General features: G+C 37.8%; 1 protein-coding gene across 1 annotated transcript; it reads right to left on the bottom strand.

Moving 5' to 3' along the window:
• Positions 1–3342: 3342 nt before the first annotated feature.
• On the bottom strand, positions 3343–5343 carry LOC117433299 (piggyBac transposable element-derived protein 2-like). Its single transcript, XM_034055435.3, has 2 exons — positions 5321–5343; positions 3343–4969 (listed from the first exon to the last, which is right to left on the bottom strand). The coding sequence occupies exons 1-2, from the start codon at positions 5341–5343 to the stop codon at positions 3343–3345; spliced, it is 1650 nt and encodes a 549-aa protein (XP_033911326.3).
• Positions 5344–18746: the final 13403 nt, after the last annotated feature.

Raw genomic sequence — 18746 nt, 5'->3', positions numbered from 1 at the left:
GTACATTGTCTTTATTTGATTCATCGATCGTTGTTCATTTTTTGATGTGTGATCTTTAGGTCTGAATATAGTTCAGGGAATGCATTACCAAACGTACATCAGTCTAGAAAGGCCAGCATATAGTTGCCTATCTACACCTAAACATGTGTGTAAAGCTAAACCTTGTTTTTTAGCTTATTTTCTCTATGTGTCAGCCGTGTTCAAACCAAAGGTCAGTTTCCACACCCCACAGCGACCTATTCACAAAACTTTTTAAGAACTCTTTTAAGAAAGGTTTTAAAACAGGCAGTTTTTTTTTTAGTCTGTTTAGGTTCATTAAGTTTGCACTGCGCAGATTCATTTAAACTCCTATGGAGTGTGTTTGTAAGTTTAGTCTGTGTTTTCAGATCACAGTTGAACCTAAGAGAATCCCACTAAACACTGACAAAAAAAAGTCCTTAAACATGCCTTCAAAAAGTTCCTAAAGTTTTATCAACTGGGCCCTTTTCGCTTGACAACTGCCTTAACTGTTTTGCTGTTCATGGTCGGTACTAAGGGTGTGCACAGATGCTCATTAGATTACGCACATGTCAGGTGTGGTGGTTGTGCAGAATTGTAGGCTAAAGGTTCAATCGGAAGAGAGTCTGTCCATCATTATATGAGCTAGAGTTTTATATAATAAATTGGAATACACCTTGGCTTTAACCCTTGGTATAGCCAGGATGTACTTTTAAATACACTACTGCTTTCAGCACTGTAGCACATTTCTGATCATGTAGACTATTTTTTCACACTTATAACAGATTTAAACATTGCCATGTAATCTGTAGTTCCCCGTGAAACTTCCCCTTTCTGAAAGATATATATTTAGCACTTAAAAATAAATACAGCAAATGTTTGCCTTACCGATGCACCACCTGTTACATTGCAGCTGGTTTAGTTTGCTTCCGGTAAATGGTTGCATAAAGACCCAAGATTTCTTTAAAATGTCTTCAATGTAAAAGACAGCAGCTGCATCAAAGATCAGAAATACTTCTGCTAAGGATTGCTCTGTCTAGCACAAGAACAGGACATTTCATATATGTGTTGTTACATTTATTTATGTTTGATAAATTCAGAATGTCTTTAAAAGGTAGACATGAAAAACCAAATATTCTACAATTTAGCATTTATTGTTCCTCAGGTAAACATTTAAATATTTAGGAACATTTGCTGTATAATTACACTAGAGAAAATAATCGATTTTTTAAATGTGACAATTGTTTCTGCTTTAATAAATATTATGTTTAATCGTGAAATATCTTGAAATACCTATTTCCCGTGAAATTGGCCATTTTTGTTACTGTGAAAAAATACAGCCCTACTGACAATAGTATTTAGGTGACTCTCTTTCACCCACTATTCATTTTAGAAACACATGTTGCACACAAATAATGAAACTCCCAAGATTGAAGCAAACGTTTTAGTTTTACTTAGTCTGAAAATAATTAAAAGAAACCCCTTCTCAGTACAGTGCTTTCGTACACTTTCTGCATGGCTGCTCTGCCATGTGTGCGTCTGTTGTTTTCACTCAGCTCAAAGACCAGCACACTGCACTGCAGCGCCATCTGGCGTCATGACTGTACTAGAGCGACTCCAACAAAGTAATTTTTTTCCCCTATCAATCAATTCTACCATCACAATTTTAATTCACTCCAAATTATACATTTGCGCAAATGCTAGAAAGCTCAAGTTTCCCTTCAGACCACACCACTGGTAACTACGATTGCAAGTTATTTATTTAAAAGTATTTTTTGTACAAACCTCCCAATTTAAAACATGCATTCTATATTTGCTTTATAAAGATTTTTCATTTTATATGTAGCATTCGTTTTATTTCGTATTTGCGAAAAACACGGTTCTCCACTCATTCTATAGTAACTCAATTTAATTGAACTCCATCTGAAAACTGTTTTAGGAAAATACAAAATTCAATAAACAATTGCTGAAAACCAAGGACTAAAGTTGCTTAATGGTGGCACTGAAAAAAAGTAGAAAAAAATAGGTCTAGACTTCAAGGATTAAGACAAACAGTGTGAGCATCTGTACAAAGCACGGGATGTGTGGATACATAATAACCGCGATCAATCCTGCCTCAGGTGACAACTTAAGTACTGTTTATAAGAAGAAGCACAGCCACTCTCTCAAGTCATAGAACAGCACGATACTTCTATTGACAGAATGCTGGGCTTCCTCCAATGTTTTGCTTGGTACAGTATCTGTGTTCAACAGTAACATGTCAAAGCACAGCAAATGACATAGACTCTTGGTAAAGCATGATAACACAGTACTGCCCTCAGAATTAGTGATTACAAACCTCATAGTTTCCTTTGTGGGGAGATTAAGTTTAATTTGGGGTGTGTTATAAATTCACTTCAAGGTGGTTTTTAAAACTCTCAAAGGCTGTATATAATAAACCCAAGACTTAGACGTGGGTGTCATGCTTTTGCACCAGACCAATCTTCACCAAACGTATTATACACTTGCAGCCCAGCGCCCTTTCTTATAAAAAGCCAAACACCTTTTGCAAGTCTTCCCATGCTTTCCCATATTCTCTACCATACCTCGCTATTCTATACAATCCTTATCTGTGCTTTACCATGCTTTTGTAACACCCGCTTGCTCAGGAGGGCTACAAAACAGAGGGGGTTAATTGTACCGTGGAGTCTGACAACGCCAGTTCAGTGCGATAAGCACAGAACAATATTAGCCCTCTATGGCATGAATTTTTATTTTGGGGGAAAAAAAATATTTCACCCCATTTTTGGGGAGCTTGGGGGTCTCTGATAATATATCCATCATAAAATTTGTCCTCCCCCCCCCCCCCCCCAAACCGGATATTGGTTTGTTGCCTCAGGGCAACAATGTGCTACGAGGGTACTGAAACACCAAGGTTTTCTATAGTACATATGATAAGTGGAATAAGGAAAACAAGCAATATATGCATTAGAAAAAGTTTTATTTTGACAAACATCAACCACAAATGGTTCCAACCAATCACAATTAGAAGCTTTAAAGTCAAAACATCAAACAATCAAATAAACAAACTACTGCTAATCACAACTAACACCTCATGTATAAATGTTTCTCACATTTCATATAAACATATAAACCAACATCCAAATGACTGTCTGTGTGTGTGTGTGAGTGTGTGTGTGTGTGTGTGTGTGTGTGTGTGTGTGTGTGTGTGTGTGGAGGGGTTAGCCTGTGTGTGCGGGTATATGTGTGAGTGTGTGTGTGTGTTGCAGTGTGTCTGAATGTGTGTTTGTGTGGGTTTTTGTTTGAATCAGTGTTTCTCTTTTTGACAAAGCACACTCTGATTTCCTATTCTGTGTGGAACCTCAGGAAGCAGTTGCTGGTCGATGTGAAACAGAGGTGGACATCACATTTCCGGCACTTGGCTTTTGGTGTACCTGTGCACCCTGGTACCTTGCATCTCCCCTTCTTTTCAGCCATAATCATCCAGTGGGCTGTGGCATCCAGGCGCACATCAGGGACTGGAATTGGAGCAGCAGGTCCTTTTCTCCTCTTCTCCTCATACTCACCAGCAATTGTGGAACAGGGACGACCTTTCTTGCGCTCCAGACTCTTTCCACTTTTGCATAGGCCTTCAGCGATGTATGACTTGAAGGTATACAGCTTCATTTGTTCCTTCTTTCTCATGCCAGTGCCTTCACAATCTCTTCGGTAGAGCAGCCAGGTGGTCATGATGATCATATCCAGGAAGTGGAACACCAGCCGGTGGTACCACTTCTTTGATTTGATTTTGTTCCGGTACAGTGCAATCAGTGAGTCAAGCAGACCCACCCCACCCATATTCTTGTTGTATTCTTTCACCACAGCAGGGCAGGGGACTTTGGTGATCATCTTTCGCTTGCGATCCCACCTGTCAACCTCGGTGACTGGGTGGGCTCCAGTGTAATCACTCAGATGGGTCACTGAGCGGTTATCGTACCACTTCACAACGTGCAAGGTGGTTTCTCCAACCATGGCCATCTTCTGTTCAAAAGACCCACATCCTGCTCTCTTCAGCTCAGCATCGCACATCAAGTTGACGCCTGGTAGTCTGTTGCCAGTGCAATGAATTCCCTGCTGAGCCAGTGTGAGCACAAGAGGGACACTCGTAAACCAGTTGTCGAAGAAGAGCTTGTAGTTCTCTTGCTTGGGTATAGGCTGGGCCAGGCGGAGGACAACGTTGCCACTTGCTCCCACATCTGCTAGCTCAGGGGGTTGTACAACTCTCCCTGTGTAGATTTCTAAGTTGTGCGGGACACCATCAGAGCCAGCCAAGACGAGTATCTTGTAGCCCCATTTCTTTGGTTTTGATGGCAGGTATTGCTTCAATCTATTTCTTCCCTTGAATGGAACCATCTGCTCATCAACAGCCAGCTTCTCACCCACTGGTATTGACGTCAGTTTTGAGGTTAGATGAGTGACCAGTGGTCGGATCTTGTGGAGTGGATCATCATTTTCCTCCTGTCTCTCTTCATTGTTACTGAAGTGCAGGGATTTTTTTATGGTCTCCCATCTATTCAGTATCATGGTGTCAGCTACTTGGGACACTCGGCAGGCTTTGTTCCAAAACATGCGGGTGCATGGTAAACCAAACAATGACATGTACACCACAATACCCAGGGACTGCTCCAATTCTTTTGTAGTGAGGTTAAGGGGCTTGTTTGCGTTACATTGTATCGCATATAGATTTGACTGCCCTACAATAACTTCCAGAATGTCTTCAGAGAAAAACTGCTTGAAGTACTGGAGGGGGGACATGATATCATCAGATCTTGAAAGCAGGCCCTGCCATTCTGGGTAAGCATTGAAGTATGCATTGTGGGGTGTTCTCCACCGGGGTAGGCGTGGAACATCAACCTCTGCTACATCTTCATCTTCATCCTCAGACTCAGTCTCACTGTCCTCATTGTCACTCTCCTCAAGCTCACTGTCCTCACTGTCAGAATGACCCTAACTGCTCAATCATGTTCCTTCCGCCCCTAAAATGTTCTTGTGTCCATTTCCTGTAAGTATCAGTAGATAGTAAAGTAAAAACATTGACTATGGTCATAATTATGCATCCGAGCACATCTCCACACTTTAGCATGATATTGCCCGAACAAAAGTGGTCCAACTGCACAATGTTGCCCTGAGGCAACGAAAAAAAAACACAGTTTTAGTATATAAATAAAAACAAAATAAGTCTTTAAACAATCAAACATACTTCTTTACATACTCATGCAAATGCATATATTTTTTATATAAAGTTACTTCAATTTAAACATGTTAAAAAGTGATTTTATCTTACCAATTGGTGGCACTGTGTCCCATGCGGCTTTGCTTCCTGAAAGGACTGCTCCACCCCCAGACAAAAGGCCACACCCACTTCAGCCCCTCATTTCATTGGACACAGACATGTCAGGTGATATTATATATATTTTTTTTTATTAAAAAAAATTAAAGGGGCGGTGTGAGTTCCAAAAAGGTAGTTTGTTGCCTGAGGGCAACACCATGCCATAGAGGGTTAGATAATTGATCATGTTCTTTTTTTTCGGATACAGAGCTGAAATACGGGGAACAGTGTCACCAAGAAAATCACAGACAACAAATGCATATAAAATCAGTGAGAGTTTTTTTTTTTTTGACAGCAAGTTTAAAAGAAGCAGCAACACATTGTTCATTATCTATATATAACCGATGGCTGTGCTAGGCATAAGGATAAAAGATGAATCCTCAAACTGAACGCAGTAGGGATTCAAGGAAATGCATACACATGGATTAGGGAGTGGTTAACACGTAGAAAACAGAAAGTACTGATTAGAGGAGAAACCTCAAAATGGAGTGAGGTAACCAGTGGTGTACCACAGGGATCAGTATTAGGTCCTCTGCTATTCCTAATCTACATTAATGATTTAGATTCTGGTATAGTAAACAAACGTGTTAAATTTGCAGGCGACACAAAAATAGGAGGAGTGGCAAACACTGTTGCAGCAGCAAAGGTCATTCAAAATTATCTAGACAGCATTCAGAACTGGCAGACACATGGCAAATAAAATTTAATAGAGAAAAGTGTAAGGTACTGCACGCAAGCAATAAAAATGTGCATTATAAATATTATATGTGAGATACTGAAATTGAAGAAGGAATCTATGAAAAAGACCTAGGAGTTTATGTTGACTCAGAAATGTCTTCATCTAGACAATATGGGGAAGCTATAAAAATGGCCAATAAGAAGATGCTTGGATATATTGTGAAAAGTGTTGAATTTAAATTAAGGGAAGTAATGTTAAAACTTTACAATGCATTAGTAAGACCTCATCTAGAATATTGTGTTCAGTTCTGGTCACCTCGTTACAGATGTGGGTATTTATATTCAGGTGCGTAAAACTATAGCAATAAGTATTTGGTATCCAATAAGGCATAACAAGTGAACGGAGACAGAAGCTACTAAAATGTGAAAAATCAATTACAAAGTGTTAATCAATAATATAAAGTGTAAAATCATAAGTAAAACAAAACATACAAGTTACAAATACGTGAAAGATAACAGCAATTATTGTTACACCTTCCCCATGCTTTGTTACACTTACTATGGGAAACTTTTATAAGAGTCCCATTGACGTTTCGGATTGCAGTTGGCTGTACTCTGATAAACTCTCAATCTTATAAAAATATTTGTAACCTTCCAGGTACTGTGTGGTTCTTTCACAATTATGAGGACCTTGATAGAGCTCAGCCTTTCTTCACTCTTCTCCAGTTGAATGACACCTCTGGACTTATATAGAGAAAAAGAGGTGCTGTACAACGCCTTAGAAAGCATGTTGAACTAAACAATGTGAAAAGGGGAAGGAAAAATCATGTTGAAGCACATTAGAAAGGTAATGAGGGATTTGAAATCACACTAAGTGATACAACGCCTATAGTTAAACCTCACAAGCACAATGCAGACAGAATTACATCAGTGGCACCTCCACCCAGCAGCCCATCCCATATATGTTCTGCATTGTTTGATGTCTGCAGATTCAGGGTTTTGAAGTACATCAATAATTATGATACGATGCCAGGTCATGCAGTTTCACACGCAAAGTCTGAGTTGATCCTACAAAGAAGACCACAACCAAATCGCCTGTTTTAAAAATGAATAGACTTATCTGTAATTTTTCTCTTCATTGTTAACATCCTGACATATTTTTACACTTATAACTTTAAAAGTCTGTTTCAAAGCTATTTTCAAAATGGCCGCTCTAGTGTACTGGGGTTTGAGATCTGTCCTCTAAATCTCTGCAGGAAAAACGATAAAGTAAACCTCCCAAAAAAACATAACAACAAGTGCTGTGGCTTTTCTGTTCCGTACCACATCATGGATCGTTATCGCTGTGTTTCCTGTTTGACAATGTGGGCAATAATCTTTACACTACCAGTGGACTAGAGCGGACATTTTGAAAAGAGCTTTGAAACAGACTTTAAAGTTATGAGTGTAAAAAGATGTCAGGATGTTAACAATGAAAAGAAAAATGACTGGCACGTTATTCACACTATGCATACTAACATTGTAATTATGTGTAAGTACACATGCATTTACTAAGTAACTGCTATGCAAAGACACAGTAATTAGAGACACTTAATGTAAAGTGTTACCCATTTATTGTCTTATAGAGTCATACACAAAAAAATGTTTATATTACTAAAAGCTTGACTGTAATAACAACTAGGTCTAAGAACATAAGAAAGTTTACAAACGAGAGGAGGCCATTCAGCCCATCTTGCTCGTTTGGTTGTTATTGATCCCAGAATCTCATCAAGCAGCTTCTTGAAGGATCCCAGGGTGTCAGCTTCAACAACATTACTGGGGAGTTGGTTCCAGATCCTCACAATTCTCTGTGTAAAAAAGTGCCTCCTATTTTCTGTTCTATGCTTGATACTTGTATTCAGCTGTCCAGATAAGCTGCACACCTGCAAGCATTTAAAAATCTGAAATACACACCAAATTTAAATTTAATGCGTAAAAATATGCATAGCAATTTTGCTGCACAGCTTGTCCGCCTCCCCTAAAACTTCCACTAACAACTACATCTCCTAGAATACAATGTCTTCAGTTACTAGGAATCTGTACACAAGAAAAAACAACCCAGCAAACATTATCCCATCTCTGGCTAGCCCTGTTGTCTTTGCAGCCAATCACAGTAAGAATAAGAAAAATTCAAAGCTACAAATCCACCTGGAACCATCGTCAGAGGCAACCACTAAAAAAAGGTGCCTATAATATTAAACAAACTGTTTTATAACTTATTAATGCGTTTCCTTATTTTATTTATCTGAAGGCTTTATATTGAAGTTTTGACATGTTCGCTGAGTTTAAGAATTGAATGTTAAAATATAAGTAATAATTAATTTGCAGAGTCAGTGTGATACCTCGAGAAAAAAGCGCTGAGCCGATAAAGAACCTTGTAGAACACACACGTACAGCAGTTCAAAGTTACATTGCAGTTAAAATGGAAGGCTCTTGTTTAATACCTACTGCTTTACCGTTAAAGACTGAACAGTATTTATCGAGATTACTCATGACTACTCAAGCTAATGTTGCATTTTACTCCCGTATTAAAATTAGAGGGTAAGTTACTCCGACCCAAAACATTACCTGGAGTGCTGCTTTATTTTCTGAATAATTATCTTTTTAAAGAATGTTAAAGCTATTAGGTATTAATTAAATGAAATAAACTTCTGGTGTATACTTGACATTTGAAGACCCCCTGTTGATGGACAGAATGGTTGCCCTCCTTATCATGAACCTTAGCAACAACAATGCCTTTGTATGGGCAGATAGCTTCTAATGCAGACACACCCTGGCTCATAATTTAAGGAAGAGTCAAAAACAATAAAGTGTTGACTGAAGCATTTTCAAACAGACAAGAGCTGACGAGCCTAAGGTATGTCCGTGACACCTTTCATTGAATCACCCTTAATTTAACAGCAAGGCAAGTTCGCTCTGGTTTACTGGAATAACTTCATGCATTCGCTAATCCTTTGTGTGCAAGAAACACTGTTATAGAAAACAAGCGAGTGAGAAAACTGAAGGATTACTTAATTACAGGTTGGAGAAATACTGAAAGTATCAAATCACACAGATTTAAACACAGACACATTGTTTTAAGACCTTTCCAGTGTTATTGCAGTGTCTATTTGGTGTGTAAGTAGTTTTTTTTTAATAACAAAGACTGCTCTAGATGAACCGGTAAACAAGAACGCAAAAAACCATTAAGAGAAAAACTTGGATGAATCTCGATGCCTCCCTTTGATTCTGAATACCGGTTTTTCTTTTACCAACCCACAGTTGCAAAGGGGCTACAAATGGTCATTTCTAAAACAACTTCATATTCTGAAAATATGTTGTAAAAGCCAACAATGCAATATTCAATATGTTGTGTTTAACCAACTATGCCCAACTGACCAGGGAAGGTGGATTTCAAGATAAAATCAACAATGACACTGGTGCATGAACCTAAAATAAAACAAAAATATATTTCATACGATCTCAAATCACCATTTGGCATGATTTTTTTATATATGATTTTATTTTATGATTTTATATATATATATATATACTAAACCACAAATAAACTGCTTCTTATTAGTTGTGGAATTGTAATCTGTAAGACAAATCTCACTTTCAAACAAAAGATAGAAACGAAACATGACAAGCACATACACCCATACTGTACTACAGAATAAAATCACATTTATCCGGCTTTCAAAAAAGAAAAACAGTTTGGTGTTCTTCAAGGAGCTGTACAGGGCTAGTTCCTTAGTAATATGATTTTAAGATCAATGAAAAATTAGTCTCAACAAAGCATTGCAATGGGATGGGATGGAAGAACACAGGTCCTCTATCTACTCCGCTGGTATAGATGATGTCACCCAAGAGAAAAATGAAACAGGTCGTCATTGGAAATGAGAATTTGTTCTCTTGACCCATTTGGATAAATAAAGGTTTTGATTGACTGATTGAATTTAGGGTAAAATGATGACTTTGCCCCTGTGGTTTAGCAGACAGAAGTGTGCTGCCTGTCCACGTTAAATACTTTTACTAAAACCATAGGCACAGCTCTCTTTGGTACAAGATAACAGCTTCCTGTGTACCCTGGGGCCTACAAACCACTCCTGTAGTTTTTCAAGGCAAGCTTTCCTCCCACCCTATCCACAGAACAACCAATCATACAATGACCGTGTCATGGTGACACATGTATCAGCCTATCAATGCCTTTCAGATTGAATGTTAGCTTCTTGTGTTAAAACCAGCAAACTAGTCAACATCACAGTGGTCACTTTTGTAGTTGAAGACATTTTTTTGTTATATTTCGTGTTTCATGCATCCGAGTTTCCAGTTTTTACAATTCAGAAATAAATACAACTATGTTATAATAATAATAATAATAATAATAATAATAATAATAATAATAATAATAATAATAATAAAACTACTACTATAAAATCTCGTTCATCCAGAGCATCCACAGTTATCACATGAATTTTCATGTACACTAAGACAGCTTGGGACAGTTCAGGCTTTTCAACTCAAATCCCAAAGCCTGAACTCTCCCAAAATGTCCTAGTGTACATTGAGTCATATGGTAACCTTATCCATAGTACATATCAAATGTTGCCATTATTTTGAGCTACTTTTTTCTATAAAAAACGTACATGGCTTAAAACGTCTAATATACTCATAACATAATCTTGCATTATCAACTTTTCCCAGAAGAGGGCAGCACAGTACCAGCGCAATGGCAACTTCACTGTTGATGCAGAAGAGAATTTACCGCAGAGAATATAGGCTGTATTGAATTTATACGTTTCTTTTAGTATTACTGGATATACCGCCATAGGTTTACAGCTATTGATATTTTCTGTGTACAGGACAATGATGTTCTTTGTGTGGTTAACTCCCTTTATTGAATCTGAGAAGTGTTTGTTTACACAGCAGCACAGTTTTCACCACAAACAAGAGCTAGTCCAGTTGAGCCAGAAACCAGCTTTGCTGAGCACAGGGGAAACCACCGGCTGTGCCATTTGTTTATTGAATCATTAAAAGGCTATGCAGCACCAAACAGCCTTTTCACTTTATGAAGTTTGCAATAATTCTAGGTTTGCTGCGTCATTTTAGTTTTTATAAATTTTGCTCAACAGATGTCGAAAGACCTTGTTGTTTGCCCTTTGTCTCAGATTTGTGAATTAAAATACACTTTAACCCTTCCAGTCCTGGAGGGACCTCAAGGTCCCACCATATATATATATATATATATATATATATATATATATATATATATATATATATATATATATATATATATATATATATATATATATATAATAAAAAGCATTCCTTCTTCAATGTGACAAAAAATAATTCAGGACTGCAAGGATTAAGCTCCTTTGTCTCAACCTGTTCCTGCATTTTACCAGAGCTGCAGGCTGATTTGGTTTCATGCTTGGTCTATTGTGGGAAAAGCTTGCTTTCTGGCATTGTTTTCTGGGCAGCAGTGTGGAGTAGTGGTTAGGGCTCTGGATTCTTGACTGGTGGGTTGTGGGTTCAATCCCAGGTGGGGGACGCTGCTGTATTATTGTTTGTTTATTTAGCAGACGCCTTTATCCAAGGCGATTTACAGAGACTAGGGTGTGTGAACTATGCATCAGCTGCCGAGTCACTTACAATTACGTCTCACCCGAAAGACGGAGCACAAGGAGGTTAAGTGATTTGCTAAGGGTCACACAATAAGTCAGTGGTTCAGGTGGGATTTAAACCGGGGACCTCCTGGTTACAAGCCCTTTTCTTTAACCACTGAACCACACAGCCTCTGGAGGGTCATGGGTTCAATCCCAGGTGGGGGACACTGCTGCTGTACCCTTGAGCAAGGTGCTTTACCTAGATTGCTCCAGTAAAAACCCAACTGTATAAATGGGTAATTGTATGTAAAAATAATGTGTAAAAAAAAAAAAAAATAATAATAATATTAATGTAATTGTATGTAAAAATAATGTGATATCTTGTAACAATTGTAAGTAGCCCTGGATATAGGCAGCTGTGTGGTCCAGTGGTCCAGTGGTTAAAGAAAAGGGCCTGTAACCAGGAGGTGCCTGGTTCAAATCCCACCTCAACCACTGACTCATTGTGTGACCCTGAGCAAGTCACTTAACCTCCTTGTGCTCCGTCTTTCAGGTGAGATGCAGTTGTAAGTGACTCTGCAGCTGATGCATAGTTCACACACCCAAGTCTCTGTAAGTTGCCTTGGATAAAGGCATCTGCTAAATAAACAAATAATAATAATAATAATAATAATAATAAGGGCGTCTGCTAAGAAATAAATAACAATGTTTCTATTTTAATGCTCCATTGAGGCTGGGTTGACCAACCCACCTACAAATAACCTATAGACTACCACACAATACTATACAGTAGTACTTATTGTTAGGGTTACCAGACATCGCAGGAAAGCAGGGATTGTCCCAGTGTCCAGCCTTCATTTTTTGTCCCAGACAGAAACTATAACATTGTCATAAGAAAAGTCAGAGAACAAGAAAAGGCCATTCGGCTTTTTTTAAATGTTCCCAGTGTTTTAGATCCTACTACTTCACCTGATGTTGGTGAAGTGATGATGGCTGTTCCATGCATGTATAACTCTCTTTTAAAAAGGTGCTTCCCACTTCTCAGTGTGAAATTTGAAGTGTCTTGGGCTAGCCTTATCTGTAGCATTTATCAGTTTCAAAATCTTACCCTGTAGAATGGACCTTGAACAGGTCTTGTCCTTTCTTAAAGCAGGCGACTGCGGGAATCACCTGATTTAAGGGAAGACACAAACAGAAACAAGCTGCTAGTAAATTGGTATCTATCATTAAAGGCAGGTACTTAGTGCATTGTGTTGCATGCACACTAATGGGTGTGAAACTCATGCTTCCTGGCTCCTGTTTCATTGTGCCAGTCAAAGAGGAGATAAATCTATAGGTGGAGTCCGTGAAACAATTTGAAGAATGTCAGGGCTAGTCACGCAAAATACATGACATTGTTGTCTGTGTAAACCATTAGGGTTGCGCCAAAACAGAATTCCACACATACTGTATTGCTAAATCACACACCATGGGAAGATTATTTTTTTTAATTACTGAACTCTTACTGCCAGCTGGAGACCTCAGTAACTGAAGAGTTCTATATAAAGGGGTTAGTAAAAGACATTTAATTGTAGGATCCAATCAATAACAGTATAAAACCAGGTTGGGTTCATACCCTTATATTACATGTGAGATCTATACTCAAATGTATTGAGCTAGTTTTTCACCCTATGTAATCCAAACCCATTGGAACCCTCTTCACATTGGTGATTTGTTTGGATTAGTGAGTGTAATTAGTAGAAGGGCTGCGCTGGTACTCGAACCCTGTGCTTGAAACTACCTTTAAGAAGTATTTATCAGCGGGTAGTAAATAAACCCATTCGTTTAATGTGTTGGTTTCAAAACAAGAGAAGCTGTCCTTCCCTCACCTTTACAACAGAGAATTTTTTCGCCACATCTATTAGGACCTTGCTGAAACTCTCGCTTCTCTTTTATAACAAGCAACACCGCAAAAACTTTTTTTTTCTCCACAATGAGCTTTGAACACACGTCTCAGCATTTAAGGGTGTCAAAATGATTGTAGGGTGACAGCCACTACTTGACTTAAGCTCTGGAAATAAGTACTTAAGTCTATCCTAGAAACTGGTTTAACCAAAGTCTTACAAACACGTGGGCTGATAATACCTACACTACAGACTAGAGGTGAGATGGTTTGTGTTCAGCTGTCATATATACAGTATATATTTTTATGGCCAACAGTTTTGCAATACTGATGTTTTATTTAACATCATGCAATCAAAGTATAAGTATACTGAAAACTACAAAGCGGTATGTAATTCAATATGTTAATGTAACATTTATTCAGTAGATTTCATTCGAATTTATGAAGCAAAATTACACTGTACACTGCATTTAGTTAAACAAACCCTGATAGAGATAATTTGTTTTGTGTTTTTACATTATTTTATATAATGTTAACAGGTCCATATGTCCTCTTGTATTGCAGTGAGATTTCTAATTAAACCCAGATTTATTTACTAATCCTAAAATTCTAGGTGAAACTTTTGGCCATAGCTGGATATCTCTTTTGAGAGTTTAGCAGGTACAGGTGTAATTTTATACTCTTGCTCAAACCTCACAATTAAGCCTCTCTTAGTTTTTTCACTTCATGCTTACTTTTGACACAAGATACTCACATAAAACATTTTAAAGGTGCAGGTACTGTTATTAATTTTAAGTTCCAGATCACGGGCACTTAAAAATTAAACTAAAGGTGTAAGCATGGCAGTTCCTTACTACAAGCAAGTAAAAACAAATAATTGTGTGGTCCAGTGGTTAAAGAAAAGGGTTTGTAACCAGGCGGTCCCCAGTTCAAATCCCACCTCAGCCACTAACTCATTGTGTAACCCTGAGCAAGTCACTTAACCTCCTTGTGCTCCGTCTTTCGGGTGAGACGTAGTTGTAAGTGACTCTGCAGCTGATGCCAAGTTCACACACCCTATTTTCACAAACATTATAAAAAATATGGACATTTATCTAAAGCTGAGGGAACAGTGAGCCACTTTTTTAGGAACAGTGGCTTGAAACCTGCTTCCAGGAGACCAGGAGACCTATTCTGAGGTTGCTGTATCAAACCCCAAGTCTCTCCTGGTGTGCCGTGCAGTGGCCTGAAACCTAGTCTCCTGAAACCAAGTTCCAAGCCACAAAGCAGCTTTGTTTTTCACCTCAGCTTAACAGCAAAGTTTCACGTAAGAAGATGCTATTCAAAGAATGTGTTTACAGACTTTTACAAGACAAAAATGTAGTACTGGAAAAAACCCAAAGGACTGTTTTACGCAATATTTCATCATTGATAAAAGTTATTTATTTGAAAGTACTGTATAAGTGTTGTTTGCAGTCTGATTATTAGGGTATCAAATGCTAAATAGTGTTGCAAAAATCCACATTTGCTTGTTATTTTTTAAACCTTAATAAAACTCCCATTTGCTTATAGTTGTTAAATACAGTATACAACTGTGGGCAAAAATGTTGCATCACCTAGAATTTTAGGATCAAGGCATTATTTAAAAAATAAAAAAAATGCAATATGTTAACGTAACATTATTCAGCAGGTTTCATTCGACTTTATGAAGCGAAATTAGTTCATTCTATAGGGTGATGCAAAACCTTTGACCATAGCAGCACTGTCTAATCTTTTCATGCAAGTGTACTTCAGTATGCAACTTTCAAACTTAAACAGCAACACCAGTCGAAGCCGAAACAGGGTCGCTTATCATTAAAATAGTGAGTTTATCAAATACTTTTCTTGTGCATTGTATAAGCTTTTCATTTTACAAACAGTATGTTAGCAAAATATCCACTCTCTTTAACTTTTCATAAAGAAACAGTGTAGACAGACAAAGAAAACTGTTCCATTGAGGTAATGTCGGTCTAACATACTTTACACTGTTAGTGCCAACAGGTTTTAACTATTGGGAATAAAACATTTCAATGAAACAAGTTTGCATTATTCACCAGTTGCCTACCAAATGCAAACTCTGTAAGGTAACAAACAAGTTTATCCTAAAACCTTGTAATCTAAAAAAACAATTTTAAGCATGCAAGAGGAATGTTCTGTGTCTATCTCAGGACAGTATCATAGTTCTTTAAAACTATTCACTTTTGCATAGTTAAGATGATTCGAGAATGTACACATCTTTCATTCATTAGTCACAAACAGCCTGGCCCTTACAGTGACATGCAAGGTGGGGGTTGAGTTATCATACCAATTTCATTGATATAGCATCCTTTGTGCAAGCAGCCCAGGACGCTTTAGAACAAGTGAACTCAAGTTCCTGATGGAAATGTAGCTTCAGACCAGGTTCTCTCATTCCTGGTGTCTTTACACTAGGTTTTGTTAAATCAAGCTATTTAGAAGATTCTGTGGGATCGTACGATGACAGTCTGGGATTTGAAGGGCACAATGTTAATAGCAGCATGATTAACAAGACAACCGGCTCTTTTTATCATTTGCATTTGACATGTAGAGTTTCTTTTAAAAGATCAACCCTCCACAGCTGCTATTGTCTTTATATTTTTAAAATGTTTATCTAAGGATTACAGTGCCATGTAAACCCATTACCGAGAAACAACAGCTTCAGGCAGAGTTTCCAGTCTGCCTACGCCCTTTTCAGTGCAGAATAGCAGGTTGGACTGAAACGTGAGCAGGTGGCTTGACAGGTGAAATGTGTTTGATAAGGGATAGTGGCAGTGAGGACTAAATGATAATCATTTGACGAGAGAAAAAAAAATAGCATTACACACAACACTGCTGCAGATTAAACCGGCTGCAGGCTGCTTTTGCTGTGCTGACAATGGGACCCTATGTGACGTTTGTTCATCCAAACTATAAAGTGTAGGATTACTGCAGGCTAACGTGACTCGGAATCCCAAAGAAAGATTCTAATTGCAGGGGTAGCCCACGTAGCTTGCAGATTCTAGAAAACACATTGAAAGCACAGATTTCTGTGTAGCTAGTGACACGAGGCTCTGAATAGGGCACCAGGGTTATGGATACATTTACGGTTTAATTGGGGCTTGTAAAATAAAAGCCATGCTAACTGTTAACGATAAATGTTGCATCTCTAGTTTCACTGAACTAATTCCATCTGCGTCATAAAGTATAATACCATTATACATTATATACCTTGTGTGGAATTCACCTTCACAGCTGTGCACCTTCACAAATATTCCATAGACCTAGTTTTGACCACAAAGAGTAGGAACTTTGATCTCTCTAAAATTCGGTGTTAGGAATCACATTGCCAGCTGTTGAAAGCCACTACCCTTCTTGCACAGAATTGTTTCCCTTTCCTTTATACAGTATAAAGTGTACATTGGCCGTTGCATGAGCATGCTTTGAAACGGGGAACAGTGCACACACTATATTTAGAAGCTGAGAAACATGACTTGAGAGACAGACTAGAGGACACAGTGCAGGTTAGTTCTTTACCAGCTTGTTTGAAATGTGACCTCATGCTTCAGCTACAAGTCTTTGAACAAAGGTATTAAAAGAACAGATCACAGCACTCCCTTTGTAAGGCCACCACGCCCTGTGTTTGTGTGTTTAAAATTGAAAGCAGTGTACATACAGCTGTGGCCAAAGGTTTTGCATCACTTAAAATTTGAGGATTTAGACATAACAAAACAAAAAATACAAGAACATAATTTAGATCTTTTAGTTAACATTATGCAATCAAAGAAACTACAAAATGAAATCGCAAAACGTCTACCGGAAGCCTTAATAGTAGTACAGTGTTTCATGTTAGATTTCAAAACGTCACTTTTTGGAACATGTTTTGACAGTCAAATGATGTGCAAATTAGAGCTGGTTACAGCAGTATAGGTATAAAATATCTGGAGACTTAAAGGGGAACATTTCCATACCCATCATCACCTTGACAGAGTTCTCACAAGTAACCAATGTTTTTCTGGTGATATTTTTTGTTTTGCAGATGTTCGCTTATGCCCAATTCTCAAAAGTATGCCATGCAGGGTATTTTTACAGTGTTACCATGGTTACACTATTACCATAGCTTACCCTGGTTTGCCATGTCTATTAATATGCTTTACCATGCTTCACTATTCTTTACAATGCTTACCCATGCTTTATCATGCTTTCGCTAGGCTTTATCATCCATGCTTTATCATTCTTTCGCTAGGCTTTATTACACTTTGCTATGTATTGGAAATGTTTATAAGGGAAGTGTTTCAGGTACTTAATTCACAATCACATTTTGAACAGTTTATGATCATGCAAATGTTAGAAAGATAGACAGGGTATTTCACGGTACAATCTGAAAACTTGCATTCCATGCTACATGTACAGTTTAAAATGACATCCTTAATCTTAAAACACACAATAGGGTTACATTTAGAACTATGATAAGGAACTTTGAAAAAAAGGCAAAATTATTTTCTTATGGTATTTCTAAATTTGAAATAAAGTTGGATTGAGAAGGGTGTTAAGCTTTGGTCAACTATGCCTTTAAAACAACCAAGGGGCCCTTAGACAAATACATTTTGACTTACAGTACAGTGCACCAGCCCATTTTTGATGATACAAGGTTTTAAATGCATTTTTTTTGTTTTGTTTTTATTTGGCAACTTTATAGGTTTCCAATTTTCCTTTCTGAAAATAACAATCATTAATGACCTAAATGTAAAATGAATACAGCTAGGGAACTACTTTATAATAATAGATCTGACATGCGAAACAGAACAAATGCTTTCAATGACTTTTCAAAGAAGATCGCTTAGAAATAAAGAGCTCTTTCAAAACCCACATGTAAAGAAGTACCGAAGATAATGAAAGATACTGTAGGAGAATGAAATCATAAAGCTATAGTACCACACCTGTAATTCCAGACAAGATAAAGTCTAAATGAAATAAGACTAGACACTTCAACTTGAAATACCAGTCTTCAATACAAGTGTTACACAATTGTACACAACCACCTGTTTTTATAGATTTTGTAAGACGGTATAAAATGAACGGTATATGCTATGAAATTCACTGCAGAAATGACTTCTTTCCAGTTCTGTGTAATGAGAGGGTGTAATCTGTTTTTTTGCGTGGGGATCCCTTTCCAGAT

This window comes from Acipenser ruthenus, chromosome 33 (genome assembly GCF_902713425.1).
Source record: "Acipenser ruthenus chromosome 33, fAciRut3.2 maternal haplotype, whole genome shotgun sequence".
NCBI lineage: Eukaryota > Metazoa > Chordata > Actinopteri > Acipenseriformes > Acipenseridae > Acipenser > Acipenser ruthenus.
Note: the sequence above shows the minus strand (reverse complement) of the source record. Positions and strands in the feature narration are given on the sequence as shown.